Source organism: Selaginella moellendorffii, unplaced genomic scaffold (genome assembly GCF_000143415.4).
Source record: "Selaginella moellendorffii unplaced genomic scaffold, v1.0 SELMOscaffold_0, whole genome shotgun sequence".
Lineage (NCBI taxonomy): Eukaryota > Viridiplantae > Streptophyta > Lycopodiopsida > Selaginellales > Selaginellaceae > Selaginella > Selaginella moellendorffii.
The window spans coordinates 4,677,310-4,694,577 of record NW_003314261.1 but is presented as its reverse complement, the minus strand read 5'-3'; the positions used below and the strand labels follow the sequence as shown (position 1 = coordinate 4,694,577).

At 46.0% G+C, this 17,268-nt stretch overlaps 7 protein-coding genes and 1 long non-coding RNA gene across 8 annotated transcripts; 5 read left to right on the top strand and 3 right to left on the bottom strand.

The window, feature by feature from the left end:
• The first annotated feature begins 1,057 nt into the window (after positions 1–1,057).
• LOC112349649 (F-box/LRR-repeat protein 10-like) lies at positions 1,058–3,075 on the top strand. The gene is made up of 5 exons (XM_024684460.1): positions 1,058–1,207; positions 1,257–1,474; positions 1,531–1,606; positions 1,659–2,943; positions 2,999–3,075. Exons 1-5 carry the CDS (start codon positions 1,064–1,066, stop codon positions 3,013–3,015), a joined length of 1,740 nt encoding a protein of 579 aa, XP_024540228.1. The 5' UTR covers positions 1,058–1,063; the 3' UTR covers positions 3,016–3,075.
• A 95-nt stretch (positions 3,076–3,170) lies between these two features.
• LOC112349697 lies at positions 3,171–3,525 on the top strand. Its single transcript, XR_002993481.1, has 4 exons — positions 3,171–3,232; positions 3,287–3,338; positions 3,391–3,464; positions 3,516–3,525. It is a non-coding gene; the product is annotated as an uncharacterized LOC112349697 (long non-coding RNA).
• A 674-nt stretch (positions 3,526–4,199) lies between these two features.
• Positions 4,200–5,871, bottom strand: LOC9642226 (1-aminocyclopropane-1-carboxylate synthase 3). The gene is made up of 4 exons (XM_024684541.1): positions 5,650–5,871; positions 5,466–5,579; positions 5,250–5,413; positions 4,200–5,085 (listed from the first exon to the last, which is right to left on the bottom strand). The coding sequence occupies exons 1-4, from the start codon at positions 5,854–5,856 to the stop codon at positions 4,248–4,250; spliced, it is 1,323 nt and encodes a 440-aa protein (XP_024540309.1). The 5' UTR covers positions 5,857–5,871; the 3' UTR covers positions 4,200–4,247.
• Positions 5,846–8,570, top strand: LOC9632283 (peptide-N(4)-(N-acetyl-beta-glucosaminyl)asparagine amidase). Its single transcript, XM_024678028.1, is given in 16 exon segments — positions 5,846–5,925; positions 5,981–6,025; positions 6,076–6,162; positions 6,214–6,296; positions 6,363–6,476; positions 6,534–6,588; positions 6,664–6,750; positions 6,809–6,864; positions 6,911–6,970; positions 7,021–7,046; positions 7,049–7,107; positions 7,162–7,881; positions 7,943–8,003; positions 8,060–8,162; positions 8,224–8,361; positions 8,413–8,570. Coding segments are annotated over 16 exon segments (1,779 nt in total). The 5' UTR covers positions 5,846–5,922; the 3' UTR covers positions 8,495–8,570.
• An 894-nt stretch (positions 8,571–9,464) lies between these two features.
• Positions 9,465–10,119, bottom strand: LOC9642225 (GDSL esterase/lipase 6). The gene is made up of 2 exons (XM_024677945.1): positions 9,760–10,119; positions 9,465–9,692 (listed from the first exon to the last, which is right to left on the bottom strand). The coding sequence occupies exons 1-2, from the start codon at positions 10,117–10,119 to the stop codon at positions 9,465–9,467; spliced, it is 588 nt and encodes a 195-aa protein (XP_024533713.1).
• Positions 10,120–10,380: 261 nt separating this feature from the next.
• LOC9632282 (peptide-N(4)-(N-acetyl-beta-glucosaminyl)asparagine amidase) lies at positions 10,381–12,664 on the top strand. The gene is made up of 7 exons (XM_024677862.1): positions 10,381–10,580; positions 10,743–10,968; positions 11,189–11,244; positions 11,365–11,487; positions 11,537–12,221; positions 12,283–12,343; positions 12,564–12,664. Exons 1-7 carry the CDS (start codon positions 10,381–10,383, stop codon positions 12,662–12,664), a joined length of 1,452 nt encoding a protein of 483 aa, XP_024533630.1.
• A 50-nt stretch (positions 12,665–12,714) lies between these two features.
• On the bottom strand, positions 12,715–14,425 carry LOC9642224 (GDSL esterase/lipase 6). The gene is made up of 3 exons (XM_024677785.1): positions 14,066–14,425; positions 13,795–13,998; positions 12,715–12,852 (listed from the first exon to the last, which is right to left on the bottom strand). Exons 1-3 carry the CDS (start codon positions 14,423–14,425, stop codon positions 12,715–12,717), a joined length of 702 nt encoding a protein of 233 aa, XP_024533553.1.
• A 365-nt stretch (positions 14,426–14,790) lies between these two features.
• LOC9632281 (peptide-N(4)-(N-acetyl-beta-glucosaminyl)asparagine amidase) lies at positions 14,791–17,230 on the top strand. Its single transcript, XM_024677714.1, has 7 exons — positions 14,791–14,990; positions 15,153–15,378; positions 15,599–15,654; positions 15,775–15,889; positions 15,944–16,626; positions 16,848–16,908; positions 17,129–17,230. Exons 1-7 carry the CDS (start codon positions 14,791–14,793, stop codon positions 17,228–17,230), a joined length of 1,443 nt encoding a protein of 480 aa, XP_024533482.1.
• The last annotated feature ends 38 nt before the right edge of the window (positions 17,231–17,268 follow it).

Sequence of the window (17,268 nt, the reverse complement as noted above, 5' to 3'; positions counted from 1 at the left end):
CATAACCCCTATGGCAAAATATTATTAATGTTTGTTTGTTTCTTTCCTTAAACTTTCTAAAGTAAACCAAATGTTGTTATACAAGCACAATAAATTATTTGAGCTCTTCTTAGCTTACATTTAATGTTTTTCAATACGAAAAGTCCATGATACAACACCTTGGCCTTTGTACCCAGAGTGAAGGCTGTGTCACCAATGCAATCTCGGGCAAGTAAAGACTGTCTTCCATGTCCTCTTTTAGTGCCTAAGATATCACAACTTGCAAGACCAGACCACTCTACCAAAATACCAACCAGCCATGATAGGCAATAGCCCACTTAGGGACGGAGCACTCCTGGGATGAAGACCAAGGCTAAAGGGAGTGAACCATGCATATAAATAGGTTCCTATGCTTTATAGTTATGCACAAATGGATTGCAAATAAACCATGGTTTCTTAGCAAGAACAATGGTAACCAGAGCTTTGTGTGATTCATTATAATTTTATTTTAGGAAAAAGAAGAACGAAATGGAAAATGAAAACAACTGAACTCTTCATGCACTGCGATTCTGACCAGATAACTTACACATTAAACCCAGTCGCATATCAGTAACCGGTTTTGTCTAAACTACAGCCTAAGAAAGTCTTAGTTAATTTGTGACAATGGCTGTGGACAAATGTAGCTGCGATCGATGGCCCTGACGACAACATGATCTGGTTGAACACTCAAGATTGTGGGGTCTTCAGCTTCGGCTTTCGCTGTGGGAATCCTTCTCCTTCCCTCCAGCGGGCATTGGATCTCGAGTGGGGGAATCCACCACGTCTCTCTCTTCGTTTTCGCAGCGCTCCTCCACCAGCACACTTGAGCAAAGGCCGAATGGTTGATAACGGCGGATTCGAGATTGACCTTCTTGGCAGATCTCCTCAAGCATGAGAACATACCTTGCTTGGAGTTTGCAGTGACGAAAATCGCGTTAAAACACGGCATTCGTTTATACACATTAGTGCCGAGCCCCATACTTTTTTATTAAACAAAAAAACTAGAACTGTTGATTGAATCTACATTACTTAGGGCTTGGCAGCGATGGAGCGCCTCCCGCTGTCCGTGCTCCAGGACATAGTTTCTCTGCTCGATCTCTCTTCTCTCTTCGCGGCAGCGTCGACCTGCCGGGTACTGAAAGCCGCTGTCGATCAGGAGCTGCCGTTCTTGGAAAATCTTCATCTTGAGGTATGTCGCGTAGAAATGCCCATCAGCTATTGATCTCCGGGCTCTCTAGGACTATTCTCTGGATCGTGCCACATTGAAACGGCTCCTAACGTCGAGCATTGGCTCGTCGAGCTCACGATTAAGTTTGAAACTCCGTGGTGTGGCTCTGGAGGATGATATGGTAAACCTTATTGCCAAGCCTCAGCTGGAGGAACTCCACCTCGAGTACTGCACAGAATTCTCGCCGGGGTTTTTTCACGACATTGGTCTCACTGCTCGCAACCTCCGGTAAGAGTCTGGCCTTGATATACTGTATGCTAAATCTTTTTCCTATCGTCCTATAGGCGTCTATCGATAAATCCGTGCTCGGATACCACAACGATGTCTTTAGCTTCACTCCAGCACTGCCATTCTTTGGAGGTATGTTCTTGCCTTTTCTTCATTGTGTGCTCATACGCGTTTTTTACTCCAGTCCTTGTCGCTGCTATTTGATCCGGAGGTTTTGGTATTTGGTGGTATTGTCCTACCTTCGCTATTAGTTCTTGAGATTGGTGGTCTTTCGGAAGAGCACGGTCTCAAGCTTATCCACGCCACAGCGTCTCCAGCCTCGCAGTACAAACTCCAAAGGCTGTCCTTGGTTCTCTACCATATCACCGACGCTATTGTGCAATGCGTTTCTGAGAACCTGCCTATGCTTTTGGAGCTTGAGTTGCGGGACGAGCCATCCGAGGCTTATCAGAACGACTTAACAGATGCGGGCATTCAGAAACTTGGAGCTCTTACTCGGTTGCGTCGGCTTTCCCTGGTCAGAGGCTCGAAATTTTTCTTCAAGCGAATCAACGACGTTGGAGTATTTATAATGATCCACAGCCTGCAGCAGCTGGAGAGTATAAGGCTCGGTGGTTTCTCTCGGATTACAGACGCTAGCTGCGCGGCTATTCTCTACAGTTGCTCGAAGCTTCACACTTTTGAGCTTATGAAGACGAGTAAGTTAACCGACTTGGCGTTTCACAACTTATCATCAACCGTTCCTCGCGGGCTTGTCAACGTGAACTTGTCTTTGAACAACTTGCTCAGCGATGATACTCTCGGGCACTTCGTCTGTTGCACCACTTTGGAGGTGTTAAATCTCAGAGGCTGTAGAAGCATCGGTGACGCTGGCCTGCGACATATCTCCAAGCTATGCAACTTGAAAACGCTATTGCTCGATGGCTCAGATGTTAGCGACTTCGGCCTTTATCCTCTTGCAAAGGGGAAGATGTCGTTGATATCACTTTCTCTGAGAGCTTGCACAAGGGTCACGGACGATGGAATCGTCGCTCTAATGGCCGGCAGGGCAGCGAAAACGTTAAAGTCTCTTGATCTCTCACTCATACCGAAGCTTACGGACGCGAGCATTTTATCGCTAGTGCAGAATGGGGTGCTACCAGCAGAGCTTTGGTTACGGAACTGCTACCAGATAGGAGACGTCTCAGTGATGGTGTTGGCTACGCATCTCTCTATGCATCCCGGAAGAGTTCTGAAGCTGCTTGATCTTTGGAACTGCAGAAAAATAACCGCGGATGCTTTAAGGTGGTTCAAGTGGCCTTACTTCTCCGGCCTGAGGAAGCTGGGAGTTCCTGTCCCGCTGGAAGAGACTATCAGATCAGCACGTCCGTCTACCCTTTTAAGCTTCGACGGATCCGAATGCTTTGATGATGAAAGTGGCTGGGTGGACGAACTTGAGAGGAGACTCGAGAAAACCAGCAACTATAGAGGTGTGAGTTTTCATTTTGTTGTCTCTTATCCTCATTTTTTTTCTTATGTTTGCAGTGGCTTCTACTTCATGATGTTTCATCCAGTAATTTCTTCGTAAGTTTGGTTATAGCTTGAACGAGTTGAACGGTCTAGATGTGCAGAGAGGGGTCTATCTGCTCCTCGTTTGCTTTGGCCTCTAGGAGCCCAGGAATGGCAGCGTGGTGTGGAAGACCAATTTATCTCGCACTGGAGCCGCAGGTAGCCGCATTTTACTCAGAAATGCCTCCGGCATTGCGAGGATGCCCCAAGGTCACAATTTTCTGCTTCTACCTTTTCCTGTTCACTCACGTTTGGATCTCACAGACCAAACAGTCTATAAAGATGAAGAGCTCCATGAACTTGGATCATTTTGATGGTAAAAGCTCTCTAACTTTGCGAAGGTATCCGCTAATCTGTCGTGTAGACAGGACCAAGCGTCGGGAGATTCTCGTAGGCGTCGGGACATTGTTGTTGATCTCTCCCGACGTTGCCCGCGGCGAGAGTGAGTGTCTCAAATGCTTTCATATCATGTGTTGATGGAAGAATGTTGCAGAAACCCCTGCAGGCTTCAAGGCATCATTGGACAAAAGCGATGGCTATGTATTTTACTATCCATTCGGCTGGGAGGTAGCTCTTGAATCCTTCGTGTTTTTTTGTTGTTGTTGTTTATACTTCCTGCGCTGTAGGAAATTGTTGTCAAAGGTCAGGATGTAGTGTACAAAGACGTGATTGAGCCACTGGAAAGCGTCAGTGTTAATATTGTGAAAACTGAGAAAACCGACATTCACGATTTTGGACCTCCCGATAAGGTAAAGAAAATACCCTTTGGAAAGAATGGACACTTCACAATTCTATTTTGCCGCAGCTTTCGAAAACTCTAGTCGAGAAGTTCCTGACCTCACCGTCGCAAAAAACGCAAGTTATTGAAGCCAAGGAGGTATTTGTCAGCCCATCCATGTCTCTTACTTTGTTTGAAGTTTCTCTCCTTTTCGTCGCAGAGAGAAACCGATGGCAAGCCATACTACACGTTCGAGTTTCTTGCCAAGGACAAAACGTATACGCGACATGCGCTGGCAGCAGTCACAGTTGCGAACGGTAAAAGCTTGCCTCGCATCGTAATGTCCACTAAGCTTTTGAGATCGCAGGCAAATTCTACGCGCTCGTCACCGGAGCTAACGAGAGACGATGGAACAAGATGCGCGACCGGCTGCACAGCGTTGTCGACTCGTTCAGGCTCTTGGAATACTGAGTGAGCCTTTCTTCTTTTGTTTGTACTCACGGTCTTTCACGCACGTAGATCCTCCAATCGTCGAATAGCCACTTCTAAAGTATCCTCGTCCTGGTTTGCAAAGCAAAACCGGAACCAGCCTGGCTCCGGGGAGTGGCAAGCACTCCCAGGAGTTAAGTTCAGCCCAACCTCGTACACCACTTTCTTCCACAGCTCGGTCTCTGCTTCTTCCGTGGGTGCCTTTAGGAATCTTGACAAGTCTATCCAGCAATAGAAACCAGCGTTGCCTTTCGCGCAGCCGGTACCTGTGTTTCTCAGCATTTCCACCACCCAGTCTCGTCTAGCTTTCAACCTCTTCTTATTCTCTCGCAGGTAGTCACGAACGAACTCCTTGTCCGAGAGAAAAGCACTGACGAAGCACTGCGTCTGCGTTGAAACCGAGCAAAACCTTCCCAGTCTAGCTGCCGTTGATAGAACCTGCTTGTTCCAAGAGTAGAGTGCCCCGACTCTCAGTCCAGGGAGTCCCAGGTCCTTGGATATGCCGTAGACCATATGGACGCTGGCTCGGTCGTAGTCCCCGGATTCCATGATTTTGGCAATGCTGACAAACTCCGGATCGTCGAAGGTGGAGCCGGCATAAACTTCATCGCAGATGAGGTGAATCCCTTCGCTCTTGGTGAACTCCAGCATCTGCTTGAGCGTATCAGCTTGCAAGGAATTGCCGACGGGGTTGCTGGGTGACGCTACGAGCAGCGCGCGGACCTTCTTCCCGAGCTTGGCGCATTGATGGAAAGCCGCCTTGAGCGACGCTGGCGTTACGTTGAATCCATTGGCGCTGCTGCTCTCCACGGGAGTGAGCTCTACGTCGCTCCTCCATCGGCTGTCTCTTGTAAAACTGGCAAACCAAAGTAAGAATGGCAAGTCACGAGAAATCTTTAAGAGCTGGAAACTATGAAGCAAGCAGGCAAAGTTTTCTTTGTTTTCTAGAGCTAGAGCTGCGAGAAATGAGCTTGCAAAGAGCTAAGGATGCATGTAAGAGATGGATGCTAGAGAGTTTACCCGGGATAATAAGGCGCTGGAACCAGGAACACATCTCCCGCTTGAGCCAGGCAAAAGCTTAGCACGTCAATGGCTGCCGTCGCACCGGCAGTCATCACAATGTTGTCTGGATCGAAAGCTACTTGGCCTCCTCCAAGTACTTCTTCCATGAAGCTCGCGAAAACCTGGAAGCAAGAGCCAGGAGTTAGCTAGAACACAAGAGAGATCGCTCCATACTTTTCGAAAGCTCGCTAGTCCGGCATAGTCTGGATACACGGCAATCTCGTCCACTGGAAATCTTGTAGCTTCTGGATGTGAATCAAGCCATTGTTCCAGCAAATCCAAAGAAAGCTGCCTCGATCAATCCAAACCAAGCAAACAAGATTAGAAGAGCTCATGGAACCAGGAAATTTTCCATCACCTTGGATTCCGCCAAGCCTAGCTGAATGCATCCACCCGGATTGAAGACCGGATCGTATGGATTTCTTTGGAATTCCTTCCAGCCGAGGTAGTATGGAGAATCGCCGCCATCGAGAACGCTAGAACATCTCTTGGAAATGCTGCTAGCGCTCTTCTTCTTGATAATCGAGCCGCTCGATGGTGCTAGCTCGTCGGAATAGGTCTCCATGGCCTTGGAAGTGGTCTGATTGGGAGGGAAGAACCCTAAATCTCGAAATATTTTCATCTTCTTCTTATGGTAAGAAGGCGCTGTGCGCATCGATCGATCGGTTCTAATAGGAAATGCTTTGCAGGGATTCCAGCAGCAATTGGAGGGCTATGTCGAGCAGATCGCCCAAGTAAGTCTTACCGAGCACAAATCTCTCTAAATTTTTCTCTTTCGCTATAGTATCATGATCCGGCAATGCAAGGGCTAGCTCGAGCACTGCTGCCTGTGGAGGAATTCGAGGAAAAGGCCGCCATCGCGCTTGCCAAGGTGAGCGCTACTTCGTGTTTCTTCCTCTTGATTTTCTTTGTTCTTCTCAAGGAAGGGAAGATCCAGCCAACCAAAGAAGAAGAGAAGCATTTTTTTCTCATTCAGTTGCTCCACTGGTTCAAGACATCTTTCAAGTTAGTTCGTTTGCTGGCTCTTCTTTCCCAAATTTCTTTTTTTCTGAAAGAGCTCTGGATTTGCAGGTGGGTGAATTCACCCTCGTGTGATTTCTGTGCATCCAACACGCATCACATAGGCATGGGAGAACCAAGTGCCGAGGATCTCCAATTTGGAGCCAGCCGTGTAGAGATTCACAGGTGTTTCCAGCTGAAAGTTTCGAGCATCTACAAACGTTTTAACTCCTCACCTTGCAGTTGCGAGCTTTGTGGAACAGTCACTCGATTTCCACGCTACAACAGTCCCGCAAAGGTAAAGTTGACTGGTTCCACTCGCTTGAATGCTGCCACTGATTTTATAGTATGAACTTTCTCTTGTCAAATGAAGCTCATGGAGACACAATGCGGTCGCTGTGGAGAATGGGCCAATTGTTTTACGTTCTACTGCGTTGCGCTAGGCTACAATGCTCGTCTGGTAACGCCGTGGTCATAGAATCTGTTGGTTCATGCTTGTAACTCTTGCTTTTGTGCAGGTCCTTGACTTCACGGATCACGTCTGGACAGAGTTCCATTCTCCTTATCTCGGAAGGTATGCTCTCCCGACCTCTTATAAAGCTCTTGAAGTGCTTGTGCAGATGGGTGCACTTGGATCCGTGTGAGGCCTCGTATGATACTCCGCTTCTCTACGAGAAAGGGTACTATGTGACAGTTCTTTTTCTCACGCTAACACCGGACTTGCGTCAAGATGGGGAAAGAAGCTGAACTACGTCATTCCGTTGCGAAAGATGGAGTTTATGATGTTACAAAACGATACACACGGAAGTGGGCAGAGGTACAAACTATATTCCTGTATTTGTGTGGCGCTTCTTTGACTTTGTTGTAAAAGGTAGTGTCTCGCAGGAACTTGGTAAGCGAAGAGACCGCGGAGGAGGTAGTAGCACTGCTAACAGCGATTCAAAGGAGCAAACTGGAACCCGAGGAGCTCGATATACTTGAGCAACGTGACAGGCAAGAGGCTGAAGAGCTCTCTGGAGCTCAAGCCAGCCCAGAGACGGATCAACACCTACCTGGTCGCCAGAGTGGCTCAAAAGAATGGCGTGAAGCCAGAGGAGAAATGGGAGTGCAGCATATTGAGTCCGATCGTAGCTTCTGCCCGGCAAGGCTATGCGCAGATGAGCACGTCGGTAAAATCTACCAAGCAATCGGGCTGTTATGCTCTCAAGAAAGAAGCACGGCAGAAAAAGAGCTGGCACTTCTCCACGACTTATTGATCAAGCTTAAGAGGCAGCCATTCAGAGCGAGAAGTGCGAAGCTGGAATCCACAGACGAAACTCAGCTGAACTTCCTGCAAAGCAAAGGCGGTGCGGCATGGCTGGATGGCATTGGAATGAAGCAAGCGAGCGATGGAAGTGGGGGAATGCAAGTTACTCTCAAGGAACCTCCAGGAAAGGCTGCTCTGGCTCTTGCCACAGCTCTTGAGAACGTCGAGAAAGTCGCGAAGAAGCTCGCATCCCAGGACATGAGTTCGCTGCAGCTGATGTTACAAGGAAGGAGGCTTTGCGGTGGCTCGGTTTATGCCACCGGCGAACAGATGCCCTCTGGAACGGTATGTTTTCTCGTTTCCCTTGGTTCTTTCCTTCGCTTAAAACGAAGTTTATCGTTTGCAGGCTAGCGCAGCTTTTGACGGCCACTACTCCACAAAATGGGAAGAACCAGAAGGAGCAAAAGGTTGGCGAAGTTTTTTATTTTTCTCGTATCTAGAATTGAAACAGGTGTGCTTGTAGGCGCGACTCTTGTTTACCATTTGCATGGTAACGCATCTCAACACATTGTTGGATACGACTTAACATCCGCAAACGACTGCCCCGAGAGAGATCCTTCGGACTGGTAACGTGAATCAATCGCCATTGTTATGGATCAGAGTTTTTCCTTTTGATTGCTTTTCCAGGATGCTCGAGGGAAGCTGCGATGGGGGTAAGACCTGGCAACTCCTTGACAAGCGAAGTGGAGAGCTATTTCAAGAGCGCTACGAGAGACGATGCTTTATAGTTGCCAAAGAGTCCCAGTTTCCTTGCAGCGTTCTAAGGTAAAACCAGGTTTCATGCGTGTTTACCCTCAAATTCTCTCATTGACGCAGGCTCCAATTCGCAGCCGTAAGAGAGACTGTAAAAACGTCGAGGCTCCAGCTTTCCTCCATAGACTTTTACATTCACAATTAACAACAGCATTTGTTTTACCTACCATTGCCTACAAAAAACGTAGACTTTGACGATCAAAACTATTTATCATCACGAACTAGTGTTGAGAGTGGGATTCGAAGCCCCGTCGGACTAAAACCTTAATCCAGTGCCTCAGCTTTGTTCTTTTTCTTAATCTAAAAGATTGGTTTAAAAATCCTTTCAACCTTCCACTGCATGATCATGTTAAGGCCTAGAAAACACTAATCTAGAAAACATTAAAAACATTGATACATGTGGTAAACTTCATCTAGAAGAAATGTTTTATAAGAAAAAAATTACAAACTTTTAAGGCATTGGGGGTGGGTTTGGAATGTTAAACCCCTGAAAAAAGAAGTTGAGGTTGCTAGGTCTTGCAATATTGTAAGATCCATGCCAAAAATTCTTCATCACAAACCAATAACCAGCTTCAGTGAAATGGTTGCTATCAAAGTATAAGTAATCTTTAGGATTGTTGCAGACGAACTTAGTGTATTTATTTTTGTGATCTGGCTTCCAATCATGTTTATCAGCGTCCCCACAAAATTCTGCTGCATTAAATGGCCCACCACCACAACATGCCCTTTCTGCTTCTTTGAAACCTAGATGGGCACACACAAATATTAATATGAATATGAATGGAGAGATAATTTGTGTTTCTTACCGTATTTCTGAGGATTCCTTAGCACGTTCAGTATAATTGGAGATGGATTTAATGTTGCAATGTTCAAGTCACGATAGTCATTGTGTAACTTCACAGCAAGATTCAAGAGTTTAGTGTTATATGAATCCACAAGAGTGTTAATGATTCCTATGCAGCCCTCTGGAGTTAAATTTGTATTCCTGCTTTGTGCTGATACTGCTCTCAAGTTAGGAGTACACCCAATCGGTGGTGCTAGCAGAATTATGATATGCTTAATGCCATAATTGTAAATTTCCTATAAATCAAAAGAGACATCCAAAGGTTTTGAAGTTAGTGAATGTAATACTCGAGTACCTGAATAGCACTTGAATATGCTTGTATCATCTCCTGGAACAAGAATGAGCTGGGAACAGCATTAGCAATATCATTAGCTCCCATGCTAAACAATGCCACTGAATTGCGCAAGAGCTGGTTCGTAAACTCCACACCCTTCTCTTTTTTGTACTCATTTGTGACGTTGTGAAACTGGCGCAGCTGCTGCTTCATTGAAATAACTCCCTGATAAAACCCAAAAAGAATGAATCAAAATCAACTATTTCTGAGGGGAATATGGGAGTATACGTACTTGATGGGCATTCGTTTCATCTAACAAGCCTGCACCAGCAGATGCAAAGTTCACCCCACTGGAAAAGTTGGCGCCAGGCTCGAGAAAAGGTGGCAACAATGGAAGGCCTAGTGCTTGAGCCAGGAAATCAGCAATCGTTCTACCATCCGTCCAACGCCCTGTTGGCTTGCTGAAGTAAGTCTTTCCATATGGCGGAATTGCGCTAACAATCTTGGAGCCCGGGATGTACGTGTTCTGTCCTCCATCTAACGCTGAGTCCCCAAAAACAAATAGGCCTTGTACTGGAGGATTCGTGCTAGCAGCTTGGGATATCGAGATGCATGCAACCAAAAGAATGACAAGAACCCTGAATGCTTCCATCTCTCAACTAGAACTTCTATCTTACTTCTACGATTGTGGTATTCTCTGGTTTTATAATATGGAATAGATTTCCTTGTATGGAATAGCCATGTATGGTATGGCCATGTTCGGTAAAAACAACCGATAACCCAATCAACGCTTATTATAACCACCTTAACCAGCACAATCCAAATTAACTGGCAGTCTTGCTTGTCATATCGCTTAAGAAAAAGCGAAAAAAAGGAGATTTCTCTACACATGATCCACATCCATTCTCTCGACATGACTTATCTTGAGCTCCCGGTCGCAGTACTCGACCACTCTCTGGAGAACCAAGTCGCCATCGGCATCGTGCTTCACAGCGACATGGCACGACAGCAAAACTTTGCCGGTGGTCACGGACCATATGTGGAGCTCGTGAACTCCCAGGACGTCGGGATGAGCGAGCTCGAGGGAGAAAAAAATGGTTCTCTTCTTCTTTGGTTGGCTGGATCTTCCTTCCTTGAGAAGAACAAAGAAAATCAAGGAAGAGGAAGAAACAAGCGGCAGTTGCTCCACTGGTTCAAGACATCTTTCAAGTTAGTTCGTTTGCTGGCTCTTCTTTCCCAAATTTCTTTTTTTCTGAAAGAGCTCTGGATTTGCAGGTGGGTGAATTCAACCTCGTTTGATTTCTGTGCATCCAACACGCATCACATAGGCATGGGAGGACCAAGTGCCGAGGATCTCCAATTTGGAGCCAGCCGTGTAGAGATTCACAGGTGTTTCCAGCTGAAAGTTTCGAGCATCTACAAACGTTTTAACTCCTCACCCTGCAGTTGCGAGCTTTGTGGAACAGTCACTCGATTTCCACGCTACAACAGTCCGGCGAAGGTAAAGTTGACTGGTTCCACTCGCTTGAATGCTGCCACTGATTTTATAGTATGAACTTTCTCTTGTCAAATGAAGCTCATGGAGACACAATGCGGTCGCTGTGGAGAATGGGCCAATTGTTTTACATTCTACTGCGTTGCGCTAGGCTACAATGCTCGTCTGGTAACGCCGTGGTCATAGAATCTGTTGGTTCATGCTTGTAACTCTTGCTTTTGTGCAGGTCCTTGACTTCACGGATCACGTCTGGACAGAGTTCCATTCTCCTTATCTCGGAAGGTATGCTCTCCCGACCTCTTATAAAGCTCTTGAAGTGCTTGTGCAGATGGGTGCACTTGGATCCGTGTGAGGCCTCGTATGATACTCCGCTTCTCTACGAGAAAGGGTACTATGTGACAGTTCTTTTTCTCACGCTAACACCGGACTTGCGTCAAGATGGGGAAAGAAGCTGAACTACGTCATTCCGTTGCGAAAGATGGAGTTCATGATGTTACAAAACGATACACACGGAAGTGGGCAGAGGTACAAACTATATTCTTGTATTTATGTTGTAAAAGGTAGTGTCTCGCAGGAACTTGGTAAGCGAAGAGACCGCGGAGGAGGTAGTAGCACTGCTAACAGCGATTCAAAGGAGCAAACTGGAACCCGAGGAGCTCGATATACTTGAGCAACGTGACAGGCAAGAGGCTGAAGAGCTCTCTGGAGCTCAAGCCAGCCCAGAGACGGATCAACACCTACCTGGTCGCCAGAGTGGCTCAAAAGAATGGCGTGAAGCCAGAGGAGAAATGGGAGTACAGCATATTGAGTCCGATCATAGCTTCTGCCCGGCAAGGCTATGCGCAGATGAGCACGTCGGTAAAATCTACCAAGCAATCGGGCTGTTATGCTCTCAAGAAAGAAGCACGGCTGAAAAAGAGCAGGCACTTCTCCACGACTTATTGATCAAGCTTAAGAGGCAGCCATTCAGAGCGAGAAGTGCGAAGCTGGAATCCACAGACGAAACTCAACTGAACTTCCTGCAAAGCAAAGGTGGTGCGGCATGGCTGGATGGCATTGGAATGAAGCAAGCGAGCGATGGAAGTGGGGGAATGCAAAGGAACGTCCAGGAAAGGCTGCTCTGGCTCTTGCCACAGCTCTTGAGAACGTCGAGAAAGCCACGAAGAAGCTCGCATCCCACCCTGCAGCTGATGTTACAAGGAAGGAGGCTTTGCGGTGGCTCGGTTTATGCCACCGGCGAACAGAAGCCCTCTGGAACGGTATGTTTTCTCGTTTCCCTTGGTTCTTTCCTTCGCTTAAAACGAAGTTTATCGTTTGCAGGCTAGCGCAGCTTTTGAAGGCCACTACTCCACAAAATGGGAAGAACCAGAAGGAGCAAAAGGTTGGCGAAGTTTTTTATTTTTTTCGTATCTAGAATTGAAACAGGTGTGCTTGTAGGCGCGACTCTTGTTTACCATTTGCATGGTAACGCATCTCAACACATTGTTGGATACGACTTAACATCCGCAAACGACTGCCCCGAGAGAGATCCTTTGGACTGGTAACGTGAATCAATTGCCATTGTTATGGATCAGAGTTGTTCCTTTTGATTGCTTTTACAGGATGCTCGAGGGAAGCTGCGATGGGGGTAAGACCTGGCAACTCCTTGACAAGCGAAGTGGAGAGCTATTTCAAGAATGCTACGAGAGACGATGCTTTATAGTTGCCAAAGAGTCCCAGTTTCCTTGCAGTGTTCTTAGGTAAAACCAGGTTTCATGCGTGTTTACCCTCAAATTCTCTCATTGACGCAGGCTCCAATTCGCAGCCGTAAGAGAGACTGTAAAAACGTCGAGGCTCCAGCTTTCCTCCATGAGCTTTTACATTCACAATTAACAACAGCATTTGTTTTACCTACCATTGCCTAGAAAAAACGTAGACTTTGACGATCAAAACGATTTATCATCACGAACTAGTGTTGAGAGTGGGATTCGAAGCCCCATCGGACTAAAACCTTAATCCAGTGCCTCAGCTTTGTTCTTTTTCTTAATCTAAAAGATTGACTTAAAAATCCTCATGAGGTTGTTAATGTTAAGGCCTAGAAAGCACTAATCTAGAAAACATTAACAACATTGATGGTAAACTTCAAGAAAAAAATTACAAACTTTTAAGGCATTGGGGGTGGGTTTGGAATGTTAAACCCCTGAAAAAAGAAGTTGAGGTTGCTAGGTCTTGCAATATTGTAAGATCCATGCCAAAAATTCTTCATCACAAACCAATAACCAGCTTCAGTGAAATGGTTGCTATCAAAGTATAAGTAATCTTTAGGATTGTTGCATACGAACTTAGTGTATTTATTTTTGTGATTTGGCTTCCAATCATGTTTATCAGCGTCCCCACAAAATTCTGCTGCATTAAATGGCCCACCACCACAACATGCCTTTTCTGCTTCTTTGAAACCTAGATGTGGCACACACAAATATTAATATGAATATGAATGGAGAGATAATTTGTGTTTCTTACCGTATTTCTGAGGATTCCTTAGCACGTTCAGTATAATTGGAGATGGATTTAATGTTGCAATGTTCAAGTCACGATAGTCATTGTGTAACTTCACAGCAAGATTCAAGAGTTTAGTGTTATATGAATCCACAAGAGTGTTAATGATTCCTATGCAGCCCTCTGGAGTTAAATTGGTATTCCTGCTTTGTGCTGATACCGCTCTCAAGTTAGGAGTACACCCAATCGGTGGTGCTAGCAGAATTATGATATGCTTAATGCCATAATTGTAAATTTCCTATAAATCAAAAGAGACATCCAAAGGTTTTGAAGTTAGTGAATGTAATACTCGAGTACCTGAATAGCACTTGAATATGCTTGTATCATCTCCTGGAACAAGAATGAGCTGGGAACAGCATTAGCAATATCATTAGCTCCCATGCTAAACAATGCCACTGAATTGCGCAAGAGCTGGTTCGTAAACTCCACACCCTTCTCTTTTTTGTACTCATTTGTGACGTTGTGAAACTGGCGCAGCTGCTGCTTCATTGAAATAACTCCCTGATAAAACCCAAAAAGAATGAATCAAAATCAACTATTTCTGAGGGGAATATGGGAGTATACGTACTTGATGGGCATTCGTTTCATCTAACAAGCCTGCACCAGCAGATGCAAAGTTCACCCCACTGGAAAAGTTGGCGCCAGGCTCGAGAAAAGGTGGCAACAATGGAAGGCCTAGTGCTTGAGCCAGGAAATCAGCAATCGTTCTACCATCCGTCCAACGCCCTGTTGGCTTGCTGAAGTAAGTCTTTCCATACGGCGGAATTGCGCTAACAATCTTGGAGCCCGGGATGTACGTGTTCTGTCCTCCATCTAACGCTGAGTCCCCAAAAACAAACAGGCCTTGTACTGGAGGATTCGTGCTAGCAGCTTGGGATATCGAGATGCATGCAACCAAAACAATGACAAGAACCTTGAATGGTTCCATCTCTCAACTAGAACTTCTATCTTACTTTTACGATTGTGGTATTCTCCGGTTTTATATGGAATAGATTTCCTTGTATGGAATAGCCATGTATGGTATGGCCATGTTCGGTAAAAATTATTATATGTTTTGTTTAGCGCAATGGTTTCAAGAATATGCTAGTACAACCGTCAAGATTAATATAAAATGCTATTCTAAAGAGGGTAAAGACAACCGATAACCCAATCAACGCTTATTATAACCACCTTAACCAGCACAATCCAAATTAACTGGCAGTCTTGCTTGTCATATCGCTCAAGAAAAAGCCAAAAAAAAAGGAGATTTCTCTACACATGATCCACATCCATTCTCTCAATTTGCACCGTGACATGACTTATCTTGAGCTCCCGGTCGCAGTACTCGACCACTCTCTGGAGAACCAAGTCGCCATCGGCATCGTGCTTCACAGCGACATGGCACGACAGCAAAACTTTGCCGGTGGTCACGGACCATATGTGGAGCTCGTGAACTCCCAGGACGTCGGGATGAGCGAGCTCGAGCGAGAAAAAAATGGTTCTCTTCTTCTTTGGTTGGCTGGATCTTCCTTCCTTGAGAAGAACAAAGAAAATCAAGGAAGAGGAAGAAACAAGCGGCAGTTGCTCCACTGGTTCAAGACATCTTTCAAGTTAGTTCGTTTGCTGGCTCTTCTTTCCCAAATTTCTTTTTTCCTGAAAGAGCTCTGGATTTGCAGGTGGGTGAATTCAACCTCGTTTGATTTCTGTGCATCCAACACGCATCACATAGGCATGGGAGAACCAAGTGCCGAGGATCTCCAATTTGGAGCCAGCCGTGTAGAGATTCACAGGTGTTTCCAGCTGAAAGTTTCGAGCATCTACAAACGTTTTAACTCCTCACCCTGCAGTTGCGAGCTTTGTGGAACAGTCACTCGATTTCCACGCTACAACAGTCCGGCGAAGGTAAAGTTGACTGGTTCCACTCGCTTGAATGCTGCCATTGATTTTATAGTATGAACTTTCTCTTGTCAAATGAAGCTCATGGAGACACAATGCGGTCGCTGTGGAGAATGGGCCAATTGTTTTACATTCTACTGCGTTGCGCTAGGCTACAATGCTCGTCTGGTAACGCCGTGGTCATAGAATCTGTTGGTTCATGCTTGTAACTCTTGCTTTTGTGCAGGTCCTTGACTTCACGGATCACGTCTGGACAGAGTTCCATTCTCCTTATCTCGGAAGGTATGTTCTCCCGACCTCTTATAAAGCTCTTGAAGTGCTTGTCCAGATGGGTGCACTTGGATCCGTGTGAGGCCTCGTATGATACTCCGCTTCTTTACGAGAAAGGGTACTATGTGACAGTTCTTTTTCTCACGCACTTGCGTCAAGATGGGGAAAGAAGCTGAACTACGTCATTGCCGTTGCGAAAGATGGAGTTTATGATGTTACAAAACGATACACACGGAAGTGGCCAGAGGTACGAACTATATTCCTGTATTTGTGTGGCGCTTCTTTGACTTTGTTGTAAAAGGTAGTGTCTCGCAGGAACTTGGTAAGCGAAGAGACCGCGGAGGAGGTAGTAGCACTGCTAACAGCGATTCAAAGGAGCAAACTGGAACCTGAGGAGCTCGATATACTTGAGCAACGTGACAGGCAAGAGGCTGAAGAGCTCTCTGGAGCTCAAGCCAGCCCAGAGACGGATCAACACCTACCTGGTCGCCAGAGTGGGTCAAAAGAATGGCGTGAAGCCAGAGGAGAAATGGGAGTCCAGCATATTGAGTCCGATCGTAGCTTCTGCTCGGCAAGGCTATGCGCAGATGAGCACGTCGGTAAAATCTACCAAGCAATCGGGCTGTTATGCTCTCAAGAAAGAAGTGCGGCAGAAAAAGAGCTGGCACTTCTCCACGACTTATTGATCAAGCTTAAGAGGCAGTCATTCAGAGCGAGAAGTGCAAAGATGGAATCCACAGACGAAACTCAGCTGAACTTCCTGCAAAGCAAAGGCAGTGCGGCATGGCTGGATGGCATTGGAATGAAGCAAGCGAGCGATGGAAGTGGGGGAATGCAAGTTACTCTCAAGGAACCTCCAGGAAAGGCTGCTCTGGCTCTTGCCACAGCTCTTGAGAACGTCGAGAAAGTCGCGAAGAAGCTCGCATCCCAGGACATGAGTTCGCTGCAGCTGATGTTACAAGGAAGGAGGCTTTGGAGTGGAGGGTTTCCTCAGAGAGTTGAGGATGTGATCCAGATGAGTGTTTGATGTAACAAACGAGCTAATGTAGTTGTGGTAAATAACTATAGTTAGGATCACGGGAAAAATGCAAACTCCAAAACAATAAAAGTTTATGCCACTGGCAAATAGATGCCCTCTAGAACAGTATGTTTTCTCGTTTCCCTTGGTTCTTTCCTTCACTTAAAATGAAGTTTATCGTTTGCAGGCTAGCACAGCTTTTGACGGCCACTACTCCACAAAATGGGAAGAACCAGAAGGAGCAAAAGGTTGGCGAAGTTTTTTATTTTTTTCGTATCTAGAATTGAAACAGGTGTGCTTGTAGGCGCAACTCTTGTTTACCATTTGCATGGTAACACGTCTCAACACATTGTTGGATACGACTTAACATCCGCAAACGACTGCCCCAAGAGAGATCCTTTGGACTGGTAATGTTAATCAATTGCCATTGTTATGGATCAGAGTTTTTCCTTTTGATTGCTTTTCCAGGATGCTCGAGGGAAGCTGCGATGGGGGGTAAGACCTGGCAACTCCTTGACAAGCGAAGTGGAGAGCTATTTCAAGAGCGCTACGAGAGACGATGCTTTATAGTTGCCAAAGAGTCCCAGTTTCCTTGCAGCGTTCTAAGG